The 27,971-nt window shown below is 31.0% G+C and overlaps 2 protein-coding genes across 3 annotated transcripts; both read right to left on the bottom strand.

Moving 5' to 3' along the window:
• Positions 1-1,951: 1,951 nt before the first annotated feature.
• LOC111694715 (uncharacterized) lies at positions 1,952-11,325 on the bottom strand. 2 transcript variants are annotated; one of them, XM_023463702.1, is made up of 8 exons: positions 11,191-11,325; positions 10,034-10,098; positions 8,440-8,493; positions 6,276-6,339; positions 5,558-5,627; positions 4,215-4,296; positions 2,792-2,895; positions 1,952-2,009 (listed from the first exon to the last, which is right to left on the bottom strand). In XM_023463702.1, exons 1-8 carry the CDS (start codon positions 11,253-11,255, stop codon positions 1,953-1,955), a joined length of 561 nt encoding a protein of 186 aa, XP_023319470.1. In that variant the 5' UTR covers positions 11,256-11,325; the 3' UTR covers position 1,952. The 2 variants fall into 2 exon arrangements, with proteins under 2 accessions (XP_023319470.1, XP_023319471.1); XM_023463703.1 differs by having other exon boundaries at positions 10,034-10,089; positions 11,191-11,322.
• Positions 11,326-16,361: 5,036 nt separating this feature from the next.
• Positions 16,362-27,411, bottom strand: LOC111694714 (uncharacterized). The gene is made up of 17 exons (XM_023463700.1): positions 27,310-27,411; positions 25,240-25,301; positions 24,020-24,064; positions 23,503-23,552; positions 23,239-23,306; positions 22,767-22,935; positions 22,415-22,537; positions 21,585-21,668; positions 21,115-21,202; positions 20,464-20,552; positions 20,155-20,250; positions 19,459-19,531; positions 18,755-18,839; positions 18,273-18,330; positions 17,761-17,819; positions 16,893-16,968; positions 16,362-16,653 (listed from the first exon to the last, which is right to left on the bottom strand). Exons 2-17 carry the CDS (start codon positions 25,292-25,294, stop codon positions 16,441-16,443), a joined length of 1,431 nt encoding a protein of 476 aa, XP_023319468.1. The 5' UTR covers positions 25,295-25,301; positions 27,310-27,411; the 3' UTR covers positions 16,362-16,440.
• Positions 27,412-27,971: the final 560 nt, after the last annotated feature.

Below are 27,971 nucleotides of genomic sequence, written 5' to 3'. Positions count from 1 at the left end.
GTAAAATATTAATTTTCTTTGATTACGATTGCATGATCCCAGCAAAGCACAAATTACATACAAATTGGATAAAAAATGGAATAATTTTGTATTGAATTTTGAAAAAATACGAAAAAAAATTATCAGTTATAAAAAGAATGTCTCCGCAGTACCTCAATTTTGGAAAATATATTAGGTTTGATCAGTCAGAAAAGATTGGAAATCATCAATGGTACAACAACAAAAAAATTAACAGACGTGAATTTTAGGGTTTCCATCAAAATTTTCGATGAAAGAAATTCACGAAACTTCGTGAGAGTGAAAAAGTAATTCCAGCGTTCACTACAGTACGGAAACCGGATATGGCTTGGGTTCCGTTCACCTTTAAAACTTGGAAATTTGTAAAACTCTTCGTATTTTTGCAGACAGGTTGAAAGTGCAAAAAAAGTAAAATTTAAATTTAAGATTTGTCTTGAGTGCAATATAGTACAATATAAAGTTGGGTCACAGTTGGGGTGCCGTGCAGTGCAGTACAATACGCGTGGGTGACCTGGAAGAACGGTAAAATAAAGAGTTTATATTAAGTTTATTACATCTATTCTATCTAACTAAATTCTGAATTAAACATCGAGAATGGGTTTACACCCTTTGATTATTGTGAATGCCCAGTCTACTAAAAACATCGAGGGGTTTACTCCATAGATAAATAAATAAAGATAGATAGCTTATGTACGCAAAATCATCAAGAATTGTACAGTCCGCGAACTCATACTTCTAGGGGTCAAAGTGTACTTCAATGATAAGTGGGGTGGTTTGGTGTTTTAATGGATTTCATAATAGAGTGTAAAATAACTCCAGGAATGGAACTATTTGAACAACAATATTTCACATGAGCAATATATCGTATTGACGAGAACTGAAGAAGGACATGAGAAGGACCAAACTAACTTAAATTTCTGCCTACAGAACTCATGTACACCACAACTACTCAATTACATAAGAACAGCCAATGTTCACAACCTAACTAGTTAATCTATATAATAGGAATATCTTTAAAACATCTCTGTACATTTATATCTTTCAAGATGAAAAATGTCGTCTTATGCGCAATCTATCTTTATCTATGGTTTACTCCCTTTGGTTATTGTGGATGTCTCATGTATATTAGATGTGTGTGAATAAATCTTTAATAATAATAATAATAAATAAGAACATACTTTATTATCTGAGAATCTATATATATACTACATATAATGACAGGTACATTTTTACATATTTTAAAACAAGTTCACACTATACTACAGTGAAACCCTTGATAACGAATACATCGAAAGAATTCATCAAATGTCGTATTCTTCACTTTCTGATAATGAAATGTTGCAGATATTTAGTTTTTTAATTAAATGATTATATGGAACTCTTTAAAACTGTTCCCGCATATTCATTGCTATTTATTTATTTTCGAAAATACTGAAATTTACTTAATATAGTATAAAACTAATTGAAAAATTGTCAAGACGACATTTGATAAATTCTTCCGATGTATTCGTTATTAAGGGTTTCACTGTATCATGTAGTATACTTATCATTTTCATCATAATTTAAGCTTTAAATTTTGTAGAATCTAAACAGTATAAAGGAAGTAACTAATACATGATTTTATAGTCGTCGTCCTCAATATAATAAAGACGACTTCCAATAAAAAATTTTACCAAGCTTTCAAACTGAATTGATACAAAGAGAATCTAAAAAAAGCTAGGTTAGAAATTAAAACTTAAATATAAAAGTCGTCTTCATAAATGTAGAAATGTAAATTTTAAGAAGTATGATTAAAAATCTATACTCTATACAATAGCAGATTTATCAGTACCGGGCCGATACAAATACATTAGAGAAGATCCTATTCCTGATTTTCTTTTAGATTGGAGTGATATTGAGAGATTGCCGAGTTCTGAGTCTTGAAATTGTTTTGTCTACGTGTCAATTAATCCTGGAATACCAGTTGGTGAATATGTCACAGCAACAATTTCCTGAACAAAATAACTGTTAAAGGGACTGCACGCGTAATTTGGAGTGACCCTATATTTGAAGATAGCAATGCTGCGGAAAATCACTTGAATTTACATCTAAAGATCGAAGGATCAGAAGGTCAAATTTAAGCAAAATCACTGCTATGACCTAGTAGCTCCTCTTTTTTACATTAAGTATAAGAAAAGCAAGTGAATTGGATCTTTGCCTCAAACTAAATTTTCTTATCTCTATATCTGTGTAACCTGATGGTGCACACCTTATATATTTCAAACTTAACTAATTGGTCTAACTGAATTTATAGTTTGAAATATCAAAGGCCTTTGACATTGAAGGATTCAAAAATTTGAGTTTGGGGCGAAAACTATAATTCCTTTATCAGGTTTCAACCTTCTTCATATTTCTCTTCATTAAGAGAACTCATGATTGAAAACCTATAAAATTGTGAAATTTGCTTTAGCTTGACGTGTATTACACATTACTATTAGTGTTGTTAATCTTTTCAAATATTTTTTAAAAACTTTTTTTTTTATGCTGTCATAGTTATTAAGGTTTGCTTTATTAAATTTTATTAAATCTATCCTAAAAATTAAAGAAAAAAAATTTTAGAATGATAATTTTAAACGATAAAAAAAACGATCGTTATAATTTTAAATTTTGTAAGAAAAGGGTTCAGTATAAACAATTTTAAAAACTTGATTCTAAAAGAAAATATAGGTAACAACAACTCCAAAACGAACTGCATAATGCACATTACTATAATTACAATGAAAAGAATACTTACTGGTATTGGTATATTGCAGGTGGACCTGGAGTCTAAACCAGTGCTCAGGGCTTCCAGCTGCGCTCCTTTTATTCGTAGAACGGCTTCAGGGAAAAAACAGGTTTCTTGAAAATAGATTTGGAATTTAAACATAATTTTTTTATTAAACAGTCAGCATTTTTTAAAACTTTTCATAGGTTTTACTAGAATCCTATATGTACAATGTACAATTGTACATGCATCATAAGTAAACATAGGAAATGAGTCTTTGCCACAAACCACAAACTCTGATTTTGTAATCCTTATATTGTTGCAACCAAATGTCGCACGGGCAGCCATAGTAAATTTGAATTTACGAGCCGGTCCCAGTTTGAACTGTATCGCCAAGACACTCGATAGGACTAGCTGGTGCAACAAGGATGACGCGGTCAGACAATAGGTTTAATTCACTTTTACTAAAGGGTCAGAGGTGCGTTGTCGGAGACCTTAGATATTTCAAACTATGGATTCTGTTAGCTCAAATTTTCTTAGTTTGAAATATCAAAGGTTCACAACATCAGGTCTCTGAGATATTGGAATCCGAAAATTTAAGTTTGTGGCAAAAACTTTATTCCTTTACCCTGTAACGCAGAATTATAGAGCGTATAACTGTAAAATATATGACATGTAGAATCTCGTCTATTTGGGACTAGGAAAAACTAAAAAAACGTAGCCCAGGACAGACGTAGGCCAAGAAAACAAAGGTAAGGACAAACATAGGATAAGACAAACGTTGGACAAGACTAAGCGTTTAACCAGGCACACGTAGGATAGAGACTCACTTAGGACAGAGAAAACATAGAACAAGGACAAACGTAGAACGAGACTAACGTGATACAAGAGAAACATAGGACAGAAAAAGCAAAGGACAGAAACAAATATAGGACGAGGACACATGTAGGACTAAAACTAACATAAGACAAAGATTAACATAGGACAGAGGCAAACATAAGACAGAAATAAACATTGGACATAGACAATCATAGGACAGAAGCAAACATAGGACAGAGATATACATAGGACAGAGATAAACATAGGACAGAGATAAACATAGGACAGAGGGAAACGTAGGACAGGGACACAATTGTAACAGGTTAAACATGCAAAAGGTAAAAATGTAAAAAGAGTGTAAAGAAAACGTGGGAAAGCTTTTATCAATAAATCTAAACATAAATAAAATGTAAAAAACCATTTAGTTTGAAACTCAGCTCTACCGCGGGATTATTAAGATTCTTTTTATTTACATTTTCTAAAATCAAAAAATCATTATTGTTTTTTTTTGCTATTTAGTTTTTGGTATTTAATTATTTTCAATTTTTTATTTTTTGATATAAATTTGAGAAGGATATGTATAATCTAAATATTCTTTGAAAAATTTAGTAATTATATAGTAAAATTGAGTTACCCAGCAAATTGTTGCAGTTTTGAAAGAAATGTTGAAACTTTTTGCAAAATTTATCTACGGTTCGCACGTTATTGCAACGTACCTAAAATTAATAATTATTATATTTATTAACAAATTAAAGAATTTTCAATGATAAATAAAACGTCAAAACCCCTCGTACAATAAAAAGAATTGGATTAAAGAAAATCGAATTGTGAAAAAAATCGATTTCCTTAATACTTGGGGCAGCTAACATAGCTTTTCCGCAAATGAATTCTTGGGTGCACTAAATTTCACCCTTAAGTCACAACAGTTGATTCTATCCTAAATGTGCCGCCAAGCTATTTTTGCGGGGTCAATTTATTATATTTTTATCTTTTATAGATTTTTAGTGCGAAAGAAATGTTACTCCCCGGGCACCTTTGGGTTCCCTAAACAAATGTTCACCCCATTTGGTCCAGCCGTTTGGCTAGCTATAGCTAACATCTATACAAACAAATATATACGGGCGAAGAGCTTGATTTAATTAATTTTCATTGATTTATCTGAAAAAAAGAAAATTAAACTCATAGAATTATAAAAAAATACCAAGCATCAATCAAACCAGCAATCCATCTATACATGTGTTAAAACAAATTCGAAATATAAGGAAGACGATTGTTCCGACTCAAATGCCGATGTTAATTCCCTGGATGTGTGTGTACACTGAATACACAGAATCCTTTTCCGCCATACAACACACCCCACATGTCAAATCTCCGCTCAACCTAGCTCCCGCTTCACCAGTCAGTCAGCGGAAAACACTCACGAGATTCACAACTCCGTCTCAACCCTGGCTCCTTTGTGATGATGATTCAGATACGGAACCAACAACAGAAGACACTGCTTACACCTAGCTCCGCGCTCCACAATGTTCCAGAGATCCGGGCGGAACCAGACTTCCTTCCATTATCCTGTATACAGGATAAGTCCGCAATCTCTCTCCCTTAGACTAAGCCTAGTTGTGAGAAAGCCTGCCGTCAAGATTGATGATCTGCATCACCATCATGAAGTTCTACAAACACCTTCTAACTGATATTCGTCTATAGTTTCTTTATTAATTTCTAAACCAATCAATTTAAGCCCCACTTGGGAAAATATTTCATAACCTTTTGTTTTTATAAATAAAGATTAGAAATACCGTTAGATCTCTTTTATTTTATCATATTGACTTTTAAAGTCAACAACATGATAATCAGGGAGCGCCATTACTATTACGACTTTGTGAGTTCTCATCTTCTCTAGATTTTACTCCAAGAGTGAGAAAACAAACTTGTTCTGTTACCCATGTTTTTTTTTGGGACACGCAGTATAAGAAATGTTACCCTATATGCAACTCTGTAGAGACATTCCTTATACCGTTCTTCTGTTAATCTTATATCTGCAGTCTCACATCTAAATAAAGAAACTTTTTTATTTCATAATATGTTTTACTTTCTATGATCCGAGAGTGACTTTTGAAAACATTCATTCCTGATTCAAGGATTTTGATAATGAAGACGATATTTTCCAGATTTTCCGGGAATGCGCCAGTCGTGAAAACAAGTTGTAAGCGAAATATTAATTTTAAAAAACAAAAATAAAAAATATTATGAAATATCAACTATATACAAATGCGTCGAAAAATAATCGATGACTATAGGATTTAATATTTAAATTATTTGTTTGATATTAATTTGATTTTTTACGATCCAAGTCGTATGTTCCAACTTCCTCAATTTGTATGAACGCTTCGTTCTTCGGTATGAGACGTTTTTAACAATTTTCTCCATATAGACGCAACAAATAGAAGTAAGATTAGTAGCGATCAGAAGCGATTATTTGTCGCTGTAAGCCTATACCCCCTTTCATTTTTCGCGAACACTCCCTTTAACTGTTGTATTGTAACTGACATATCCCTTAAAATTTCTGAATTTCTGAATAAGTTACAAAATTGGAAGTCTTAAGTGACTTTTCTCACAAGAAGCTAACGTAATACGACATTCATTGGTACTCACTCATTGAAAATATAATTTTTTTAGCTACTTATAAATCATAATGTACCTGACTATTGAGTGCCCCTGCTGCTTATCAAAGCTTTCGTTGATTGAGCGTTCTGTTACAGTCTCTAGAAAACAAAAGTTTTTTTTTTTTGGTCTGATCAGTATTAAATCTAAATTAATCTAGGAACACGTTTATTATCTTGCGAGGTTAAAACTTTTTAGTTGAGGAATTCGTTGCTATTTTAAAAGATACAGGTTGTAAATTTATATTGTACAGGTTCTCTTTTTACAGGATAAAGCTTGTAAATTCAGATGATACAGGTTGTCATTTTACAGGATAAATTAAAGTTTGTAAATTTAGATGATACAGGTTGTTACTTACAGGAAACAGTTTGCTAATTTAAAGGATACAAGTTGAAACACCTTTTATGTTTAGATGTTACAGGTTGATAATTTACAGAATACAGGTTGTCAATTTACAGGATACAGGTATTGATTTATATGATACAGGTTGTTAATTTACACGATAAAGTTTGTCACTTTACAGGATACGGCTTGTCAATTTACACGATACAGGTTGTTAATTTACATGATAAAGGTTGTCAATTTACAGGATAAAGGTTGTTAATTTACAGGAAACAGGTTGTCAATATACAGGATACAGGTTGTTAATTTATACGATAAAGGTTGTTAATTTACAGGATACAGGTTCTCAATATACAGGATACAGGTTGTTAATTTACACGATAAAGGTTGATAATTTACAGGATACAGGTTGTCAATATACAGGATACAGGTTAATAGTTTACACGATACTTAGGTTGTCAATTTACAGGATGCAAGAATTCAATTTAGAGGATACAGGTTGTCAGTTTATAGGATAAAGGTTGTCAATTTACAGGATACAGAATTTCAATTTACAGGATACAGGCTGTTAATTTACATAATAAAGGTTGGCAATTTACAGGATATAGCTTGTCAATTTATTGTATACAGGTTGTTAATTTACAGGATACAGGTTGATAATTTACAGGATACAGGTTGATAATTTACAGGATACGGTTTGTCAATTTATAGGATCCAGGAATTCAATAATAAGGATACATGTTGTTAGTTTACAGGAAACAGGTTGTCAGTTTACAGGATTAAGGTTGTCAATTCACAGTATACAGGTTGTTAATTTACATGATACATGTTGTAAATTTACAGGATACAGGTTGTTAATTTACATGATACATGTTGTAAATTTACAGAATACAGGTTGTTAATTTACATGATACATGTTGTAAATTTACAGGATACAGGTTGTTAATTTACATGATACATGTTGTAAATTTACAGGATACAGGTTGTCAATTTAATGGATAGAGGTTGTTAATTTACAGGATACGTATCAATTTACAGGATACAGATTATTAATTTAGATACAGGTTCTCAATGTACAAGAGACAGGTTGTTAATTCATATTTTACAGGTTGTCAATTTTTCAGGATATAGGTTGTTAATTTACAGGATACAGGTTGTTAATTTACACGATAAAGGATGTCAATTTACAGGATACAGATATTCAATTTACAAGATACAGTTTGTTTTATGCACAGGACACAGGTTGTCAAATTACATGATACAGTTGTTAATTTACAGGTACAGGTTGTTAATTTACAGGATACAGGTTGATAATTTACAGGATACAGGTTGTTAATTTACAGGATACAGGTTGTTAATTTACAGGATACAGGTTGTTAATTTACAGGATACAGGTTGATAATTTACAGGATACAGGTTGATAATTTACAGGATACAGGTTGTTAATTTACAGGATACAGGTGGTTAATTTACAGGATACAGGTGGTTAATTTACAGGATACAGGTTGTCAATTTACATGATACAGGTTGTCAATTTACAGGATACAGGTGGTTAATTTACAGGATACAGGTGGTTAATTTACATGATACAGGTTGTCAACTTATATGATACAGGTTATCATTTTTCATGAAACAGATTTTTAATTTATAGGATACAGGTTGTCATCTTTCATTAAACAGGTTGTTAATTTACATGATACAGGTTGTTAATTGACAGGATACACAGGTTGCTAATTTACAGGACACAGGTTGTTATTTTGCATGATACACAGGTTGTTAATTTTAAGGATACAGGTTGTTAATTTACATGATACAGGTATTATTTGCAGAAAACAGGTTGTCAGAAATATATTTATTACCTCCAATATATTTGATTAAATCGTAGAATCTTCCCGTCTCTGTGAAGGTTGTCCCTTAGGGTTAGAAAAGTTAAATAAAGGGTTGAAACAATTTTTTTTTAATGATAAATGAGAAAAAAATTAACATTGATCTTGATTTTGGATATATTGTAAGATGGAAGATTATTGTATTGCAATGCTATTTATGTATATATTCTTTTAAAATCAGGATGCGAAGATTATTGTATTGCAATGTCATTTATATATATATTCTTTAAATTCAAGATTAAAGATTATTGTATTGCAATGCCATTTATATACAGGGTGTCCCAATAAACATGGGAATTCAGTCACGAATTCGATATCGTCTTTTCAAATAATTCTTTGATTTAGTATAGTGATACCTACTGAGAAAGCTGTAATCTGTAAGAGTTTCGTCTGCTATGTTTACATTTTGTTTGTTTATGTTTTGACTGCTACCGGTTGTACTTAGTAAAACAAGAAAATTACAGTATACAAACAGAGTAAACTTGTCCGTCTTCACTGTTCATCTTGCGAAGACATTATAGACACATCTTTGCAGTCTTTTACACTTTTCATAAAATAAACTCTAGTAGACATAATAATATTATGGCTTTTGACATTAGGTATTACACTGCTAATTCATAACAAAGACGACATCGAATTCGTCACTGAATTCCCATGTTTTTTGGGACACCCTGTATATATTCTTTTCAAATCAAGATTAAATATTATTGTATTGCAAGGCCAATTATATATCTATATATATTCTTTTAAAATCTGGATTACAAGATATTTGTATTGCAATGTCATTTATATATATACTCTTTTAAAATCAGGATTAGAAGATTATTGTATTTGTATATATTTTTTTAATTTGGATTAGCAAATTATTGTATTATTATTATATTTTAATATTATATGTTTTTTATTTCGTAACTTACAACATTGTGCTGTTGATAATTCATCGACGACGTGCAAACTCAGAGAGAAAAAACACAAACAATGTCAACAATCAATATAAACAATTAAAAAAATTGTGGGTGTTATTTTAAGTGGTCCTTTATCTATAGAATAGTATGTCGAATTTACAACGACTCCCTTACAGAACAATTATATCCTGAAATAGATGAGGAATTCTAACAAGTGACAGTTTAATTCTTCATCTGTAGCATAAATCTGCAAGTCACTTTCATACAGAAAAACCTCAATGGAAAATATCAATTTTAGACGTGAAAACAAGGATTTTTCATTCATCTTTAATATGACCAGAGCTGAAAACTTTAGAATGTGATATTCTTAATCCCGATCTGTTGACTTTTCTGGAGATTAAATTCATGTGGAGAACAAGCCATATTTAATCTGGAGATTAAGAAAAAGTTTTAAATAAGCAATAATCCTGATATCCACCATTCTAAAGTTTTCAGCTCAGGGTATCGTTGTTAATCGGACATGTCACTCTACAAATGAAGGTAATGTCTACAGTCACTCTAATTTATTTTTTGTATTTCATCAATTCATTCTGTATTTAAAAAAAAAAAATTGCTGTTTTAATATTTTTTTCAGTTTTTCAATGATTTTATTCATTTCCAACCTTTATATGTCACAGCGCCAGTAGCCCAGGGTGTGAAATTTCTATCGCTGTGGCATCTGTAAAATCTATCGATTCATCACTAATATAATCCAGACTTTGCAGTACTTGGTACTGGGTACTAGGTACTAAGGTATTAATTTTCGTTTAATTTTAAGATGTCGTTAGAAAGCTTTTTTCAGATATTTAAAAGTTTAATTTCTTTTCTTTCGTTCAATGCCGCATACTTTTTGTTAAAACTACCACTTTGGGTATGTTTTTTTTTCAAATTTTCGATTTTTTGGATTTCCTCTAAATTTGCAAAAATTGACAAATTTTAGTATTTTTTCGAAACGTCAGCTGTTAGTCTAAAGTTTTTTTTTAATTATTTAGTTATTTTTATATAATTTGAAATTAAATTGGCTGATAAAAGCAACAAACTGTTTTTTTTAATTATTTAGTTATTTTTATATAATTTGAAATTAAATTGGCTGATAAAAGCAACAAACTGTTTTTTTAAATTATTTAATTATTTTTATATAATTTGAAATTAAATTAGCTGATAAAAGCAACAAACTGTTTTTTTTTAATTATTTAGTTATTTTTATATAATTTGAAATTAAATTGGCTGATAAAAGCAAAACAAACTGTTTTTTTGTTGTAGTCTAGTGTGCACTTGAGTTTTGAGATATTCCGTTAAACGAAGCTAACAAAAATCCTAGCACATTTTTGGCCTACTTAACTAATAAATATATCTAACTTCTCAAACCTTTCTTAAAAATTTAAACTTAAAAACCAATTCTATAAAGTAAAAATATTACAGTAAAAGTGATGATGTTTTTCGTATAACTTCAGATTCACAAAAAAATGGAAAAATAATAAAATTGAATGAAAACTTTCCCCTGTCCTATACTGCAAAGTTTTTTTTGGGACACTCTGTATATCTGTTATATTAAGAAAAATATTGAAATGTATGGAGTTACATCCTCTGTGGCACTGGCCTGTCGGTAACCCAGTATATCTAAGTACAATATCTAAAGACATATTTTTAAATGTTTACACTTATATAATATTTTTGATTCGACAAAAATAAAACTATCATCTTCGGTTTGTACAAATTGGCCCAGTGTCAAAATGTTCTCTTTTTTCTTTCAAAAGTTTGAGCCAAATCAATAGTTTACCTTGTAACGGATCCGTGAATAGGAACAGAAGTTAGAAATATCAAGAAAATATTGGATATCTTCATTTCTATCTCTCTAGAGTGTAACTCCTGACTACGCGTTTATACGATAGTTCGGAATTTAAAGTATATGAGTCAAGCTTCCTGTGAATTATTTAAATGAGTCAAGCTTACTGTGAATTATTTTATTTCGCCATCCACGTGAAGACCTTTTTTGTGACTCCCCTTATATACTGTCTAATGTATACAGCAGTACGTTTTGTGTACAGCGTGTATATGGATGTAATACAAATTTGAACATGATCATTAACTGTTTATCTTGTATATAAATCTATGTTCGTAATACGTTATCTTTATCCTAAATGCGTTCGTTAATTCTGAGAAAACCTATCGGCCCATGTCATTAACATGTACTATAAAACCCATCATTACTTTAGATATAAATTAGTTGAACATGAATCTTTGCTTCATTATGTTTAGAAATGATTAATTATCGTGTAGAAAAGGAAAAGGGTTAGCTCGAGTTGTATCTCGCAAGATAGATACAGGCTAAAAGAATCGTATCTGGATTGATACAGACTGAAGTATTATTAATCGGACAAATGGGTTCGAGAGGGAGTTGTATCTGTACGATACACATTGAAGAATACATATAGCGTTGTATCTGGAATGATACAGAATAAAGTACAGGGTGTCCCACGAAACATGACAATAGGAAGACGACTTGAAAGTCGTCTTTGGTATTTGAATTTATTTGTGACATTTAGTCTTCTAGAAATTTACTTCTAAAATTAGATTGACAAATAAACACAGCAAATTATATCAAAAATCAAGACGACATTCAAGTCGTACTGCATACTGTCATGTTTCGTGGCCGGACACCCTGTATTATTGATCAGAAAAGCGAGTTCAAGAGCAAGTTGTATCTGTACGATAATATACAAAATCAATATTTGAAAAAGTTTAGTTTCCCAAATTTTTCCTAAATAAATGCAATATTAATTTCCTATTACGAATTACAACTAAACCTATCCTACCTACCATGCTTAAGCAACCACGCAACTCATGCACCAAAAACGTTTTGACCTCCAGTTTGTATACTTCTTCTCGATTAGCCTTAATATAGAGCCAAAGTACAATCACCATATTAATCGGTGAGATTTTTTTTGGACAAAATCATCTTTATGAAAGAAACTTGAAATTACATCTGCACTCCCTTTAGGTTGATTTTTTTTGGACAAAATCATCTTTATGAAAGAAACTTGAAATTACATCTGTACTCCCTTTAGGTTGATTTTTTTTGTAAACACCCATTTCTGTTTATGAAGAAATTTTCAGAAATTCCTCTAAGTACTGTAAAATACAGATTGACCCAAAGATAGTCCTAATAGTAAAAGATAATCAGGGGCGTATTCAGGAATTCAGCACTCGTTGGGGCCTTAAAACCCCCTGAAATCAATAGATTTCACTGGTCCAGGGGGGGGGGGCTTATCCCCAATAGCCCCCCCCTGAATACGCCTCTGAAGATATTGAATTAGGAATTTATCCGATTAGTGTTTACACTCCGTAGATGATGTCATCATTTGCTGCAGTATTGGATTTAAATTCAGTCCTTAAAGGTGAGAGATATGCTTAAATAGTCCTTAAAAGTCTTTTAAATTTAAGTCTTAATTTAACCAATTGAGGCGTCTGGTTTTGTGTACAAATCTCAATGCCTAATTTTTAGTCTTTATATTACCAAGCACTTTGAACTGACCTTTGACCTTTGAAATTTGAGTGCACGGCCTGTACAATTAGTAAATGATTAGCATAAATCCTCACTCTATATACTGTCCGATGGAACATGAAAGTTGGTGAATAGTTTAAAATGTCTTCTTCAATATTTTGTTAAGTGGTTAGATACCAAAGAGAATAACAAAAAATATTATATGGTAGTCATTTTATGGTATATGCAGAATTTGGAAGAAGACATTCAAAACTGTTCACCAACTGTCATACTATTCACCAACTGTCGTGTTTCGTTGTACATGTACTATAAAGCTCGGTGATATATAATCTATTTGCTATTTTATACATTTTTATTGGACCATATGTTCCAAATATTACGTGTATCCAGAACTTTGGACACAACGAAAGAAATTATAAAATGTCGTTTTCTAAACCTGCTGATAATGGAGTGCTAATGGAAATGGAATTGAATAATTATATGGAGCTCTTAAAAACTGTTCATGCTTATTCTATGGCTATTCAAATGTTTAACAATTACAGAGATTTGGGTACAACACCATAAAACCCATTGAACAATTGTCAAGACGACATTTTATAAATTCTTTCAAAGACTCCTAAGTTCTGGATTAAGCTTATACAAAATCAATTTACGACGGATTTTGAATAAAAGATAAAATTGTGATTGAAAAATGTTGATTTTGTTGAGGATGACTCTGTAAAAATGTTGATTTTGTTGAGGATGACTCTGTAAAAATGTTGATGTTGTTGAGGATGACTCTGTAAAAATGTTGATGTTGTTGAGGATGACTCTGTAAAAACGACTTGAACCTTTTCAAATATAACAGTCCAAAGTTTAAATTGAGTCTTCTGCCTTCTGTCTTCAAATGGCTTATATAATAATTTAGCAAACAAAGAAAGAAGTTTAATGTTGCCTTGCAGGGAATCATGAATATAAGAAAACAGTGCAGTAAAAAATTCCGTAAATGCGTCTTTGATGTCTCATTTCTTGTAACCATGTAATTTCCATGCTATTATGTCAAGTTTGAGTTAACACAGCTCCCGCTAAAACTGCCTATATCTGGAATCTTGATTATACGATAAACCAGTCTCATTGACCATTAAATTCAATCAGAAATATTTCCGGTTTGTTTTCAGAAGGCAAAGCTTTTTGGGATTAAATAACAATAATTCTTAACAAAAAATTAGAACAAGCGATATTTTTTAAAGGGAGTGTTTACATATCTGAAAGACAATTTACGAATTAATTTAAAGGGAGTGTTTACATATCTGAAAGACAATTTACGAATTAATTTGTTGAGAGATTACTGAAAAATGTCCTGATAGCTGATTAAATGCTGTATAAAGTAAAAAGGTATTTCACTTCCTTTACTTCTACTCCCCTAAGTTCTAATATCCTTAGATCTACACACCTTAGTTCTACTCCCCTTAGTTTTACCCTCTTTAGTTCTACTCTCCTTAGTTCTACTCCCCTTAGTTTTACCCTCTTTAGTTCTACTCTCCTTAGTTCTACTCCCCTTAGTTTTACTCTCCTTAGTTCTACTCTCCTTAGTTCTACTCTCCTTAGTTCTACTCCCCTTAGTTATATTCTCCTTAGTTGTATTACCCTTAGTTCTACTCCCCTTAGTTTTACTCTCCTCAGTTCTACACCCTTTGGTTCTACTCCCCTTAGTTCTACTCTCCTCAGCTCTACTCTCCCTAATTCTACTCTCCTTAGTGCTACTCTCCTCAGTTCTACTCCCCTTAATTCTACTCTCCTTGGTTCTACTCTTCTGAGTTCTACTACCCTTAGTACTACTCCCTTTATTTCTACTCACCTTATTTCTACTCTCCTTAGTTCTACTCCTTTAAGTTTTATTCCTCTTTATTTCCATTTTTGTACACTTACTAGTTCTACAGGGTGTCCCAAAAAACATGGGAATTCAGTGACGAATTGGATATCGTCGTTGTTATGAATTAGCATTGTAATACCTAATTTCAAAAGCCATAATAGTATTATGTCTGCTAGAGTTTATTTTATGAAAAGGGTAAAAGACTGTAAAGATGTGTCTATAATGTCTCCGCAACATGAACAGTGAAGACGGACAAGTTTACTCTGTTTGTATACTGCAATTTTTATTGTTTTACTAAGTACACCCTTATGCAGTCAAAACATAAACAAACAAAATGTGAACATAGCAGACGAAACTCTTACAGATCACAGCTTTCTCAGTAGGTATCACTATACTAAATCAAAGAATTATTTAAAAAGACGATATCGAATTCGTCACTGAATTCCCATGTTTATTGGGACACCCTGTACTATAATTGATTAATTTATTGTTTTAATTTCTGACTTTTTTTCAAAGTTTTCGTAATTCTGGAACTCCCCTGCTCTAACATTGGTAAAACTTGAAATTTGCCCTCAGGCAGTTGACCCCTAATAGTTCTTGTTTTGAAGATTGCTCTTGATTAAATGACATATTTAAAAGGAATGTTTGTATATTTTAAAATAATAAATACTCCCAATTTTGGATCAGAAACGCGTTTCTTGAAAGGAGCGTTCGTGAAAAATGAAAAGGGGTTTAGGCTGATATCGATATTGATTACCTATTTATAGATAAAATCGTTAAAACGTTTAATACCCAAGAGCTTAGGACCCATACAAATCTACGGATTTGTATTATTCAACTCACACCTTAAATAATTTAATTAAGTTCAGACAGTACAGCCTAACAAGTGTTGAAAGCAATTGAATGCACCCGTATAAAATTGAAATTTCATAATATTTCTAATAAATATTTAATATATAGGAAACAGTGAAAAGCAAAATTAGTAGTGATCAATCGAGTCAATTCCAAATCCCCTTTCATTTTTTCGCGGACACTCGAGAAGAAACAAGCTCAAAATTGAAAAGTTTCATTTTTTATTAAATGTAGGGAGGTTTTTGGCTGATCGGAACACATTTGAGTTGTAAAATAGTCTTAGTTGTGAATTGGGCATTTTGTCTGTATTAAAATAATTCAATACTTTCTCTTTAACCCTATCACTGCTGGGGTACTTGAAAACCAGGATATGCTGGGGGGGGGTCAATTTGACCCCCCCCCCTCTAAATCCCATGTTTTATGTCAAAATATGACAAATGATACATCNTATAATGTTTGTTTGCATAATAACTTTTACCTCCTTAACAAAGACTAAATTCTAAATAACGATATCAAAAAATTTGTATAGCTGCCAAATAAGAAATACAAAATCACTTATATTTATAAAAATTGCTTATTTAGCAGCAAAACAATGGATTGCTACCAAACAAGCTATTTTTTATGATTGGAATCTTAGAGTGCAGGACAAAAAAAATACAGATTACTATTAATCAAACTAGATCAATTGACATTTTGATTACTTTTGTTTTTAGTTTGTTGTTCTATAAAAATCATAATGATAATTTCAATCTATGTATATTTATCACTTAATAAGATTTAATTTTAAATTAAATATTGTAACAGCACATATGTTTTAAGAATTAAGGTGATGCTTCAACCTTTATTTGAACATTTATCAGAGGTTCCAATTTCACTTTTTTACTCGATCTTTCGTTTAATAGTTGGTTTGGGGGACTAGTATTAAGGGAAGTTGGAGGACTATTGTAGGTTTTTGATGGACTATTCGAGGATTTCCGAGGACTTGTGCTAGATCCAGAAACTAAACAGTTAAATCGCTCTTTCTCCATCGCACTCTGAACATATTTTTTTCGTTAAATTTAAATTTTCTAATAAATTGCATATAATTAAAATAATTTTCTTGGGTTTGGCAAACATTGCAAAATATCAGAAGAACGATATATACAATTTTGCAAAGATAAATACATGAAATTCAATGTTTTAATGTCTGATAATGTATAAAAAACTGGTTTATTAAATTTAAAAATCCAAATAATTCAGATTTTGGCTATGTTTACAATTTCCCTTGGCCCACCTGCAGCGGAATAAATCGTTCCATTTCAGCCGTTTCGCATTCTCGTCGGAACTCTTGAAATTCTTTCGGATGTTTCCTAAAAGAAGAGATTATCCTGTTGTAAATAATAAGATTATTGCTGTAATTAATAAGATTATTGTTGTAATTAATAAGATTATTGTAATTAATAAAATTACTGCTGTAATTAATAAGATAATTGCTGCAATTAATAAGATTATTGTTGTAATTAATAAGATTATTGCTGTAATTAATAAGATTATTGTTGTAATTAATAAGATTATTGCTGTAATTAATAAGATTATTGCTGTATTTAGTAAGATTATTGCTGTAATTAATAAGATAATTGCTGAAATTAAAAAAATCATTGATGAAATTAATAATATGATTGCTGTAATTAACAAGTTTATGGTTGCAAATTAGTATGGGTTTGCTGTAATTAAGATATAATTAATGGATGATTGATGTAATTTAAAGATTTATTGCTACAACTAATACATAATGGCTATAATTGATAAATAATTCAAATTCGTTTGGTTTTGCTGTAATTAATTAATTATTGTTATAATGATATTGCTTTAATAAATGGATAATTGCTGTAATTAATAAGGTTATTGATGTAAATAATAAGATCATTGCTGCAATTAATGATTAATGGCTATAATGAATAATTTATTTCAATTAGTTTGGGTTTGATGGATTATAGCTGCAATTAATGGATTATTGCTAAAATGAATAGATAGTTGCAGTAATTAAAAGAATTATGGATGTAATTAATGAAGTATTACTCAATTAATTGGTAATTGATGTGATTAAAGTAATTATTGCTTAAAAAATAATGAATAAATGCTGAATTTAAAGAGTTACTGACCTAAGATGACACGCAGCATTTGTTGTATTACCACAGTTTCTCAGCTCTCCTCCACATACCTAGATATTTTTAATCTATGTTTAAACTTTTATTTATAATACAGATTGGAACGTAGATGAACTATTTAGAGCTAGTTACAAAGTTTATTTAACCTCTGACTTATTAACAATAAGTGAAGTGAACAGTGAGTGGGGGCTGGTTAGAGGGCAGTATTTATAATAATTTATCTTTTATCTATTATTGATTCACTCTTTTCTTTCCCAAAATATTTTACTGAAAAAATCCCTGATTAGGTCGCTGTGTTCAGTTTCTGGCAGTTTTGCGTTTTTATCCATATAAATATGCTATAAATGATCATGATTGAGCTGATGAAAATGGAAAAATCTTCTTTAATTATCCAATTATTTTTGAAAATTAATGTACTATTCGTTGAAGAAATCATAAATTGGTGTCCAACTGTACGTAACATGTAATGCTTCAAAAAAAGGATGCATTTTGATAAGCTTTCTTACCCTACATGTTAACGTAGTCGGTGTTTTGATAAACCAATTCCAGATTTTTGACGGTAATCTAAAACATCAAAGTTGCCTTTATAAATTGCACGCAAAACTGTAAAATGTATGATAAATTGTGAACTGTACGGTAACATGTAGGCTGTAAAATGTATGGTAAACTGTAAACTGTAAACTGTTTATTAAACTGTAAACTGTATGGTAAACTGTAAACTGTATGGTAAACTGTAAACTGTACGGTAAACTGTAAACTGTTTGTTAAACTGTAAACTGTTTGTTAAACTGTAAACTGTATGTTAAACTGTAAACTGTACGGTAAACCGTAAACTGTTTGTTAAACTGCAATTTGTTTGTTAAACTGTAAATTGTTTGTTAAACTGTAAACTGTATGGTAAACTGTAAACTGTATGGTAAACTGTAAACTGTATGGTAATTTGTAAACTGTATGTTAAACAGTAAACTGTAAATTGTAAACTCTTTACCTGGAAGGTTTGCGACCTGTTCTAACCGCACTCAGACGAGAACACTCGGCAAATATCTTCTCTTTTAGTTCCAGGGCCTTTCTCTCTGAACGATTTTTTTATGAACAACGTAAGTACGGTGATACCGGAAAAACGGAATAGGAAGACGACATAATAGCAATTAGTTTTCCTACACACGTATAAAATCCCTATTTTTGCACAATTACTGGGTCTCATGCTTATTGAAGTTACAAATTGATTTCAAAAGTCGTCTTCCTAATTCAAAGTTTTCTGATTCAAATCATAAGATTTAGTCTAAGATTTCATTTTTGGATCAGTGATCATTACTTTTGGAGCTAGAAAAATCTGAAAATAAAATAAGCATTAAAAAGAGAAGAAAATAAACCTACGAACCTTGCCCAGACTACAATCTTTTTAAAATTCTCTTTTTTAAATCAGTTGGTATACAATTCACAGGCCACAGCTCACTTTTTCAACTAATTTTTTTTATCAAACCCACCTGGGCACGAAAATACAATATTTTTGTGAATCTTGTCGAGATCGAAAATCGAGAAGTGATCAATCGGATTTGAAAAATCCGGGAAATCGATTTTTGATTTACGCTCGAAGAATTGGTTGTAATAAAAAAAATAAAATATCTATAAGGAACCTTGATTGTAAAAATTATCTAAAATTGTTAAAAATAATAAGCAAAATAAACCAACCTAATTCTTTTTCTTTCTCGTCGTATTTCCGTTTTTTAAGAAGAGAGTTAACGTCAAAGTATCGCTCGGCACCCTCAGAACACACAGAGTTAAACAAACACAAAACTTTGAATACAAAGACGACATTTTAAAGTGTTTCGTCCAGAGACCTGTTAACTGCACGCAGCTAGTTATCCTAAAGTGTGTTACAAGACAATAAATGTCCTGAAGGAAATGAAGACGTATAAATTCCATTTGTAGAGTGAAGTGTCCGATTCACAGCGCTACGGTAGGCAATTATATCAATACAATGAAGACGACTTTTATGTTTAAGTTTTGATTGTTAACAAGCTTTTTTCGAATTACAAGTTTACAAGTAAACAAAATCAAAATGGAAATCGAAAGTCGTCTTCATTGTATTGACACAATCGCCGACCACTGTAAGTAGTAACAATGAGGAAGATATCGCCGCTTGTATGTCTAAAAAGGTTTGAATTCTATTAATTTTCATTTTTTCAGCAACATTAATCTGAAAAGAATGAATGAAAAAAATCAATTTTTTATCTAGAAAAATATGGAAATCTCATTTATCCTCCACCCGAGAAAGGTTTCAAGGGATACAGTTGTTAATCGGACATGCTATTCTACAACTGGAATATCCCTTGAAATTTCGTCTCTGGTCCCTTTAAATGAATTTAATTGTTCACTATTCTGTTCCTGGGTTTGAGTAGGTTCTTCTATTTCAGGGAGACCAACCAGCTCCAGAGAATCCTCCTCCTCCTCCACATTATCATCCTCATCATCATCATCATCCTTCGGATTTAAAACAACATTGAACTCGTTAGAAAAAAAATGGGCTAACTTGAGACTTCATAAAAGATCTTAGTATTTTTTTTGAGCTGATGATTTATGCATTTAATGTTTAAAATTGACAAAAATTTAAAGTTTTTGAAAATATTAACTTAGCCATAAACTATATAGTAGACTTTAGGTATTTTTGTTAAATTGTTCATTGAGTTATTTTCCCTCGCATTCTGTTTTTATTTGAAGCTCGTATGGTTCTATAAAATCCTCTTCCTTTTCTGCAGTTTCATTTACAGTTTCCAATTTTATGCCTAAATAAAAGAGAATTAATTCCAATAGAGAACACCGTGTGAGACCTTTGTATTTCAGGAAATGTAAATCTACAAATAATTATGATGTTGATCTGTGTACAGTAAGAACCAGACAACTGTGGAATAGAAAGATGACTTTTAAACTCGAGTTATAATTTTAAATAGTTCAATAAACATGATCAACACATACACCTATTTCATGCTTAGACCAATTTTACGTCGTGTTCCTATTCCACAGTTTTCTGGTTCTCACTGTATTATACAAAATTAGTAGTTAGAAAAAATAATGATATTGTCCTAAATTTTAAGACGGTCAAATATGATTTTTTAAAGTGAATATACAATAAACATTTATTGTTAAAAAAAAAACAGAAAAAAAACACATAAAATAATAAACATGTGAAGTGTTTTTTTGCGGTTTTGTCTGAAATATTTCTTGTATGTTATATTTTTATTCATACCGTTTGCAATATTTCATTAAAAGTACAACATTTATTTTTCGCTCTTTACGCCTGTCTTGTCCAATGACTCAGATTTACATATTATTTTTACTATACCCTACCTAATAACTCCGCCATCTGAACTGCATCTTGGGTTAATTTTGTTGTACCAGTGTACAAATACTCCAACAAGCTATGTACAACTGCAACCTAATAAACGAAATGTATTTAACGTGTGTAAAATGCATTTTTATCTTTTTATATAGACTCTTCTTCAATAAATGATCAATTATGACTAAGATTATATTTATATTATTTATTACAGTACATATACCGGCTGTACTTTCTGTTATTTACTGTTCTTTGTATACTTGTTTATCATTGCTTTGAACTTCGAACCCTTGTTATTGTACTGTACTTTGTACTACTATAATTGATTGCACTCTTTACTCTGTTACTGTTTTGTTCTACTCTTGTATTGTATTGTACTTTATTGTACTGTATTGTACTTTATGTACTGTATTGTACTGTATTATACTGTTGTATTTTACTGTATGGTACTATGTTAAACTGTGTTGTACTGGTATTGTACCTTGAAATCTGGAAAGTAAATATGATCCAGATCTCTCCAAGTTAACAAAGATCTAACAAACAGACTTGCTCCTCCCAGAAGTAACTAAAAATATAAATGTAATTAAAAAAAATAAAGAAAGAAATTTAGAAATATGAGAATAGATAAAAGATACGAAGAAAAAAGTAGAAAATAGTAAAAGCTGGATATTAGATTTTTGTCAATAAAAATATAGTTTTTTAAAGTTTGAGCTAAGCTGGAAACTTGTTTTGGATACTAATAATCCCAATCGCTTGATCTCGATATCCACGGTAGGCACTTTTAATTTGAGGATCAGTGCTTGATCTCTTCATATCAGTTGTTCCTACCCTGATCAAAGCTCCATGCAACCCCTGACCGGGTACTAATTATACCATGGGTGAATTTCTTCTCTCTTTTGTTAATCTGCAGAATAATTATATTCTTATTAGTAATCCAGGAATAGTCTAAGTTTCAACCAGAGTACCGTTAGCAGAAACAATAAAGCAAATCAGAAGCTGAGAAATTTTTTTACTAACTTTCACGCACGGATATCCAAAAAAAGAGGATTAAGCAGAAATCAAAAGTTTTCAAAGCGGATATCGAGATAAGACGATCAGGGAAAAGGGTTTTCAACACAAACGTTCCAAGCTTTGATAGGTTCAGTTTGTAAACATATACCTATAATATACATATACCTGTATACATATACCTGTATACATATACCTGTATACATATACCTGTATACATATACCTGTAATATACATATATATACATAAATAAATAAATAAATAAAGATTAATAGTTTCAATTTTCAGAACCAAAAATAAAACCTTATTTGCTGGAACTCGTCCATCTGAGCAATGTATGATTAAATCATAGTCCGGGACGATTTCAGGTTGTATCTTGTAATTCGGGAATCGTCCGAACCTCTCAACTAGCCCAGGGTAAATAGTCTACAATAAACAATATCAATTTATCAAGAATAGTACAATATATGTGAAAATTTAAGGTACAAAAAACAATTTGTTAAATCGTTACTTTTGATGATTTGTTTGGGAACATTTGTTGGTCAGAATAAAATTATAAGACACAATGTATTTAATAAAAGCAATAAAGAATGCAATTTTAAAACATGATTTCAACTTCGTGTAAAGCCCTCTCTACCCTTAGGTCAATTATCACCTTCGAAAGGTGAAATGCATCTGTAGCTTTGATGAGAACAAGATCAGTTTCAAGACCTAACTCAGGCTCTTCCAGGGGGCCAGGGAACTCAGGGAGCTCAGGGGCCCAACAGTACCTTTCAGGTGTGCTCAGAGGGCCAGGTTTCTGGGAAAAGGGCGGAGAAAAATATCTGAAAAAAAATTTAATTAGAACAAATCTTATGTACCTATCTCTTTGTAAACTATTGTTATCAAAATTGTCATTGTTATTTTAAAAGAAGTTTCAATATTGCTATGAGCGCGGCAGCTCAACCCCGTTTCTGAGAAAAGATGGTGTTAAACTGCTTTTTTTTGTACCGACATTTGATGAATTAAATTCAAATGATGAAAGCTTATCGATGAATTTTGATGGTATTCTAATTGGTGTCAATCAAAATTACACCCTGAGTCCCTTAAATGCGTGAAAGGGTGAAATAATAATGTGTACAGTGTACCTTGATCCTAATTCCATTTTATCCATCTGTCGAAGTTTTGACTCCTTGTACAAAGTTGGATGGTGTTTCTGAAATTTTACAAATTATTTTTAGAAAATAAGAAAAGTCCAATATTTGAAAAAACTCCAGACTAATACGTCTTTACCAGTATCTTTGATTTATCATGGGTATCCTGTATATAAGCCTTAAAAAAAACGCTAACAGTCAAAAGTTTTATCTTTAAATTTACAAATAAACCAAATTACATACAAAAAAAAAATAAACCTGAAGATGAGAAAACATGCCAGTAGTGGATCCACTGGGTACAGCTACCTCTGAATTTATATATATATTCAAGAAAAAATATCATAAAACGTAATGCCAAAAGCAAAAACTGCTTTGTTAGAGTTAACATTGTATAGTCACCATGTATATTATAGTTTGCCTATTTGTGTGTATGTTCGACCAGAACTCATAAACCTCAACCCGAATTTTAAATCTACCTCAAATTTTGTATTAAGGAATTCGGTACGGAATTGCTTTGGTTTGGAGTAAAAGTTTATCAGGTTGATTTTACAGGTTAAATTGAGTTTCCAGCCAAAGCAACTGATCAATGGAATTGTTAAGACAATTTAAGACTACATTTAGGTCATCATTGAAATTTCCCGCCTTAAAATATTTAATATTTTCAATGTCCGATCTATGAAATGGCTATCTTTAAATGTCCATTTCTGAAATGTTCCGCCACCCAATGTATTTATATATCCTTTTTATTAATAAAATAAAATGTATTTAAACCAACCTACACCACAATGTGAACAGCGGGCAGACCCCTGACCGTATCTGAAATAAAGAATAATTTTTTTTTACAGATTAAGGCCAATTTGAAAAGGTTTAACCGATATATCTGTCTCATTGATTTCAGTTCCGTCTATTTAAAAGTTATCAGTTACAAATTTTACATTTTTGAAAGTTTTGTCTAATAGTAAAGATAAAATTTCAACTTTCTTTTATTTACTCCAAAACTATAAGCTAGGAATTTAAAAGTGTCCAAGAGTCAAGAATCAAAGTGCTCTATAGATTTGTTCAGAACTAAAAATTTAAACACAATTTTCGGTAGCGCATAGTTCCCCTTTTTGTAGTCATCGTTTTTTAGGCTCACAGGGCTTGACATTTCATAGCTATTTTTAAAAGGGGGAGGGGCTGGCACTTCAAATNATATTGTGAAACGTTTGAACCCAATTTCTTAAAATTCCAGATGATCTCTATTAAAAGTTGGTTACCCGATTCACAACATAACCTTTTAAACCTTTTTCTCGTAAGTAGATATATATATATGTTTTTATCATAGGATGTAATGTAATGTAACGTGTTATCAATTGCTTTCCTCTGTTGATTTTAAAGATTAATTACAGAGAGACCTTGGCTAAAAATCAAAGAAAAAATATGGATATATCTCTTTATCAGACAAAGGATTAGAGGCAAGGGCACTGTTATGAATTGGCCATGCCTATAGAGTCTTCCAATTCCTTATAACCCAGATAAGTGAACGGTCCCTTTAATGTTAATCTTCAACGATTTCATTGTTTTCACTAATTGAATTACAATTTAAATTTAGTTTGAAAGTCTTGAAAGTCGAGTGCTTTAATAATCGTTACAGCTTTAACTTTATCTAAAATTTTTCACAATCGATAATATCGATTTCTATCATATCGATAGACACAAGGTGTGGGATGTTGCACTGATGTAAACACACTGGCTGCTGTATATCGAGGGGGTAGGGTGGGGGATATATATCTAGCTGCCCGGGTCTCGAATTATCGAATTATTGATTTCCATTCCGTTGTTCTGCAACCAACCACCCGGCTCCGATACCGTAAATTTCGAAAATTCGAAAAATAAAACAATCGATTATACTTTTAATTTGTGTAATTTTAAATAAAAAAAAACACAATATTAGAATGTAAAATATGATGAAAATACGAAAAAAAGCTTGCGAAATTTACGCTCAGTCCCTGGTAATAAAATAGTTCCAAGCAGAGCTTGTGTTGCTTCTAGGCCGAGGGTTTCCTTCCATCTTAATTCTGATAGAATTAAAAAAATAAACGGAAATCCTTAAATAAAGATCGATAATTCAGTTATTAAATATGTACATTTTTCAACAAGCAACTATGACATCAAAATCGACATCAGCAACGTAATAACTGGTAAACGAATATATATTGTGAAACGTTTGAACCCAATTTCTTAAAATTCCAGATGATCTCTATTAAAAGTTGGTTACCCGATTCACAACATAACCTTTTAAACCTTTTTCTCGTAAGTAGATATATATATATGTTTTTATCATAGGATGTAATGTAATGTAACGTGTTATCAATTGCTTTCCTCTGTTGATTTTAAAGATTAATTACAGAGAGACCTTGGCTAAAAATCAAAGAAAAAATATGGATATATCTCTTTATCACACTGTTAGAAATGCCATTTTGCAAATTTTCAATATGATTATATTTCAGGCCAATATAACCAGTATATAGAAGACATTCATTGATATATCGTTTAAAATTTGATGTTTTCTGGTCAGAATGATTTCACTTGAATTCGTCTGTATACTAATTGATATAAGTAAAATTAGAATCACATCAAATTTTTTTCCCCCGAAAATAGATTAAGCAGAATTCTACTTGCATCAATAAAGACGATTTGTTAATTCAAACAGAATTCTGATTGATATCAACAAAGCGCGTGCGTAAAATTCCCAGTGGCAGTTTGGATTTTCCAGTTTAATCAAAACATGGCGCGAAGACGGATATCTTACCGCTTATTTTAAAAACGAAATCAAAGTTATAGTCTAAAAATAACTTTTAAACATTTGATTGTGAATGCATATAATTCGTAAATATTAAAGGTTGGAAATTTCAAGAATTGTTTACGTCTGGAGTGGCAAATTCAACCTTTAAATTATAAATATCTTAAGAAGGTCTTTTAGTCCGAGATCNACTAAACTAAATTAAACTAAACTAAACTAAACTAAACTAAACTAAAATAATTTTACCAATCTTTCATTTTCAGCAAAGTCTGGAGAAACAATATCTAGATGTTGAATGTCCTGTTCATGTACAAGAGGCCCGACTATATTTTCATGTACAGCTACGCCTACAGGCTCGGTAGAGTTAGGACTTGAACCCTTACAGAAATATATAAATTGATTTATGTATTATATGTATAACATCATTAAATACAGGGGAAATTAGTTCCAAAACTAAAACTTGGCCCATTTCTAACACTGAGTGTTAGAAATGGGCACAAATTGAAAGGCTGGGTTTTTTGGATCTCGGCCCATATCCAGAGTAAAAGTCAATAATAAAAACTTCAACTAACATTTTATTTAACATGACGAGGACAATAGTTCACCCTTTTAAAACATTTTTTAAACTCAAAATTACAATAGGAGTTCTTTTTATTTTAAATCTCTTGACCATTTTTAAGACAATGTCAGGTTTTCCATTTTCGAACATATCCTGAATGTTAAACATTGTCGCGTTTTCGAGACAAAACACACTTTCCCGTTTATGAGTATAATCCGCATTTCAAAACAATTAACTCATTTTCATAACTTACACAGTAAATCACAAAAATTTTCTTATGAAGACTAAATTAACTTCTGAATTAATTTTAAATCTAATTTTTCACATTTTATCTGTTAAATTAGAGAAAATTGATAATTTTTTTTCAAGCATTTTTAACCAACAGTTTCCCGCATTTCTAGTTAAATCTAAATTGTAAAAACAAATGATATTATTATTTTGATTTCTCAATGCTGTAATGATTTTTAAATTATAAAAGAGCAGTTTTTTTTATTTCCTATTTTTTTATATTTTATCTTATCAAAAAATCTTGTTTTCCCAATCCTCTAACCCAATCCGGAATTTTTTGCGTGCACTTTTTTGCGCTGAATTACGCATCATTTGCGTTTGCTTCCAAAAAATTCATTTTCGCGCAAAAATACAGAATTCCTCACAAAGTAAAGCACGATTTTAGTGCTGAAAACGCTATTTTTCAACCAGAAAAATGAGGATGTCTAATGTTTACCTGTATAGGGAGTTGTTATGGATGAATTGTTGTTGTTGTTCAGGAGAGTATTGTTGATGTTGTCCAGGAAGGTATTGTTGTTGTTGTTCAGGAGGGTATTGTTGTTGTTGTTCAGGAGGGTATTGTTGTTGTTGTCCAGGAGGGTATTGTTGTTGTTGTTCAGGAGGGTATTGTTGTTGTTGTTCAGGAGGGTATTGTTGTTGTTGTTGTTAATGGAAAACATATTGGGTCATTTTTAAATTCTAGATTAAATTTATAGCTTTAATTACTTATAAAATAATATACATTTCTTTTAACATTGTCTTTGTTTGATGCCTTGAATAATATTAAAGAATGAAACCTGGAAATTTCTGAAAGACATTATAACAAATCTCAATACCCTTCGAAGTAAATAAAAACATAATTATATATCGAAAAACAGTCGAGACCGGATCAAAAAAAAAAATACTGAACTTTTATTTATAACAAATGATAAGAACTAAACCACGTGCACAGAAAAAACGGATGTTTATTGATATAGTAAACCACTAAATGTATCGGTAGAATATACTGCATGTGTATTGTCAGCCTCTGAGCGTATCCAAATAAAAAAAGAAATTTCAATAATTACATTTTTTATGCTTTAATGTCCATGTTTATTTTCAATGGAAAAAATTTGGATT

The sequence above is a fragment of the Eurytemora carolleeae genome, unplaced genomic scaffold (genome assembly GCF_000591075.1).
Source record: "Eurytemora carolleeae unplaced genomic scaffold, Eaff_2.0 scaffold68, whole genome shotgun sequence".
Taxonomy (NCBI): domain Eukaryota; kingdom Metazoa; phylum Arthropoda; class Copepoda; order Calanoida; family Temoridae; genus Eurytemora; species Eurytemora carolleeae.
This window is presented reverse-complemented; position numbering and strand designations above follow the sequence as displayed.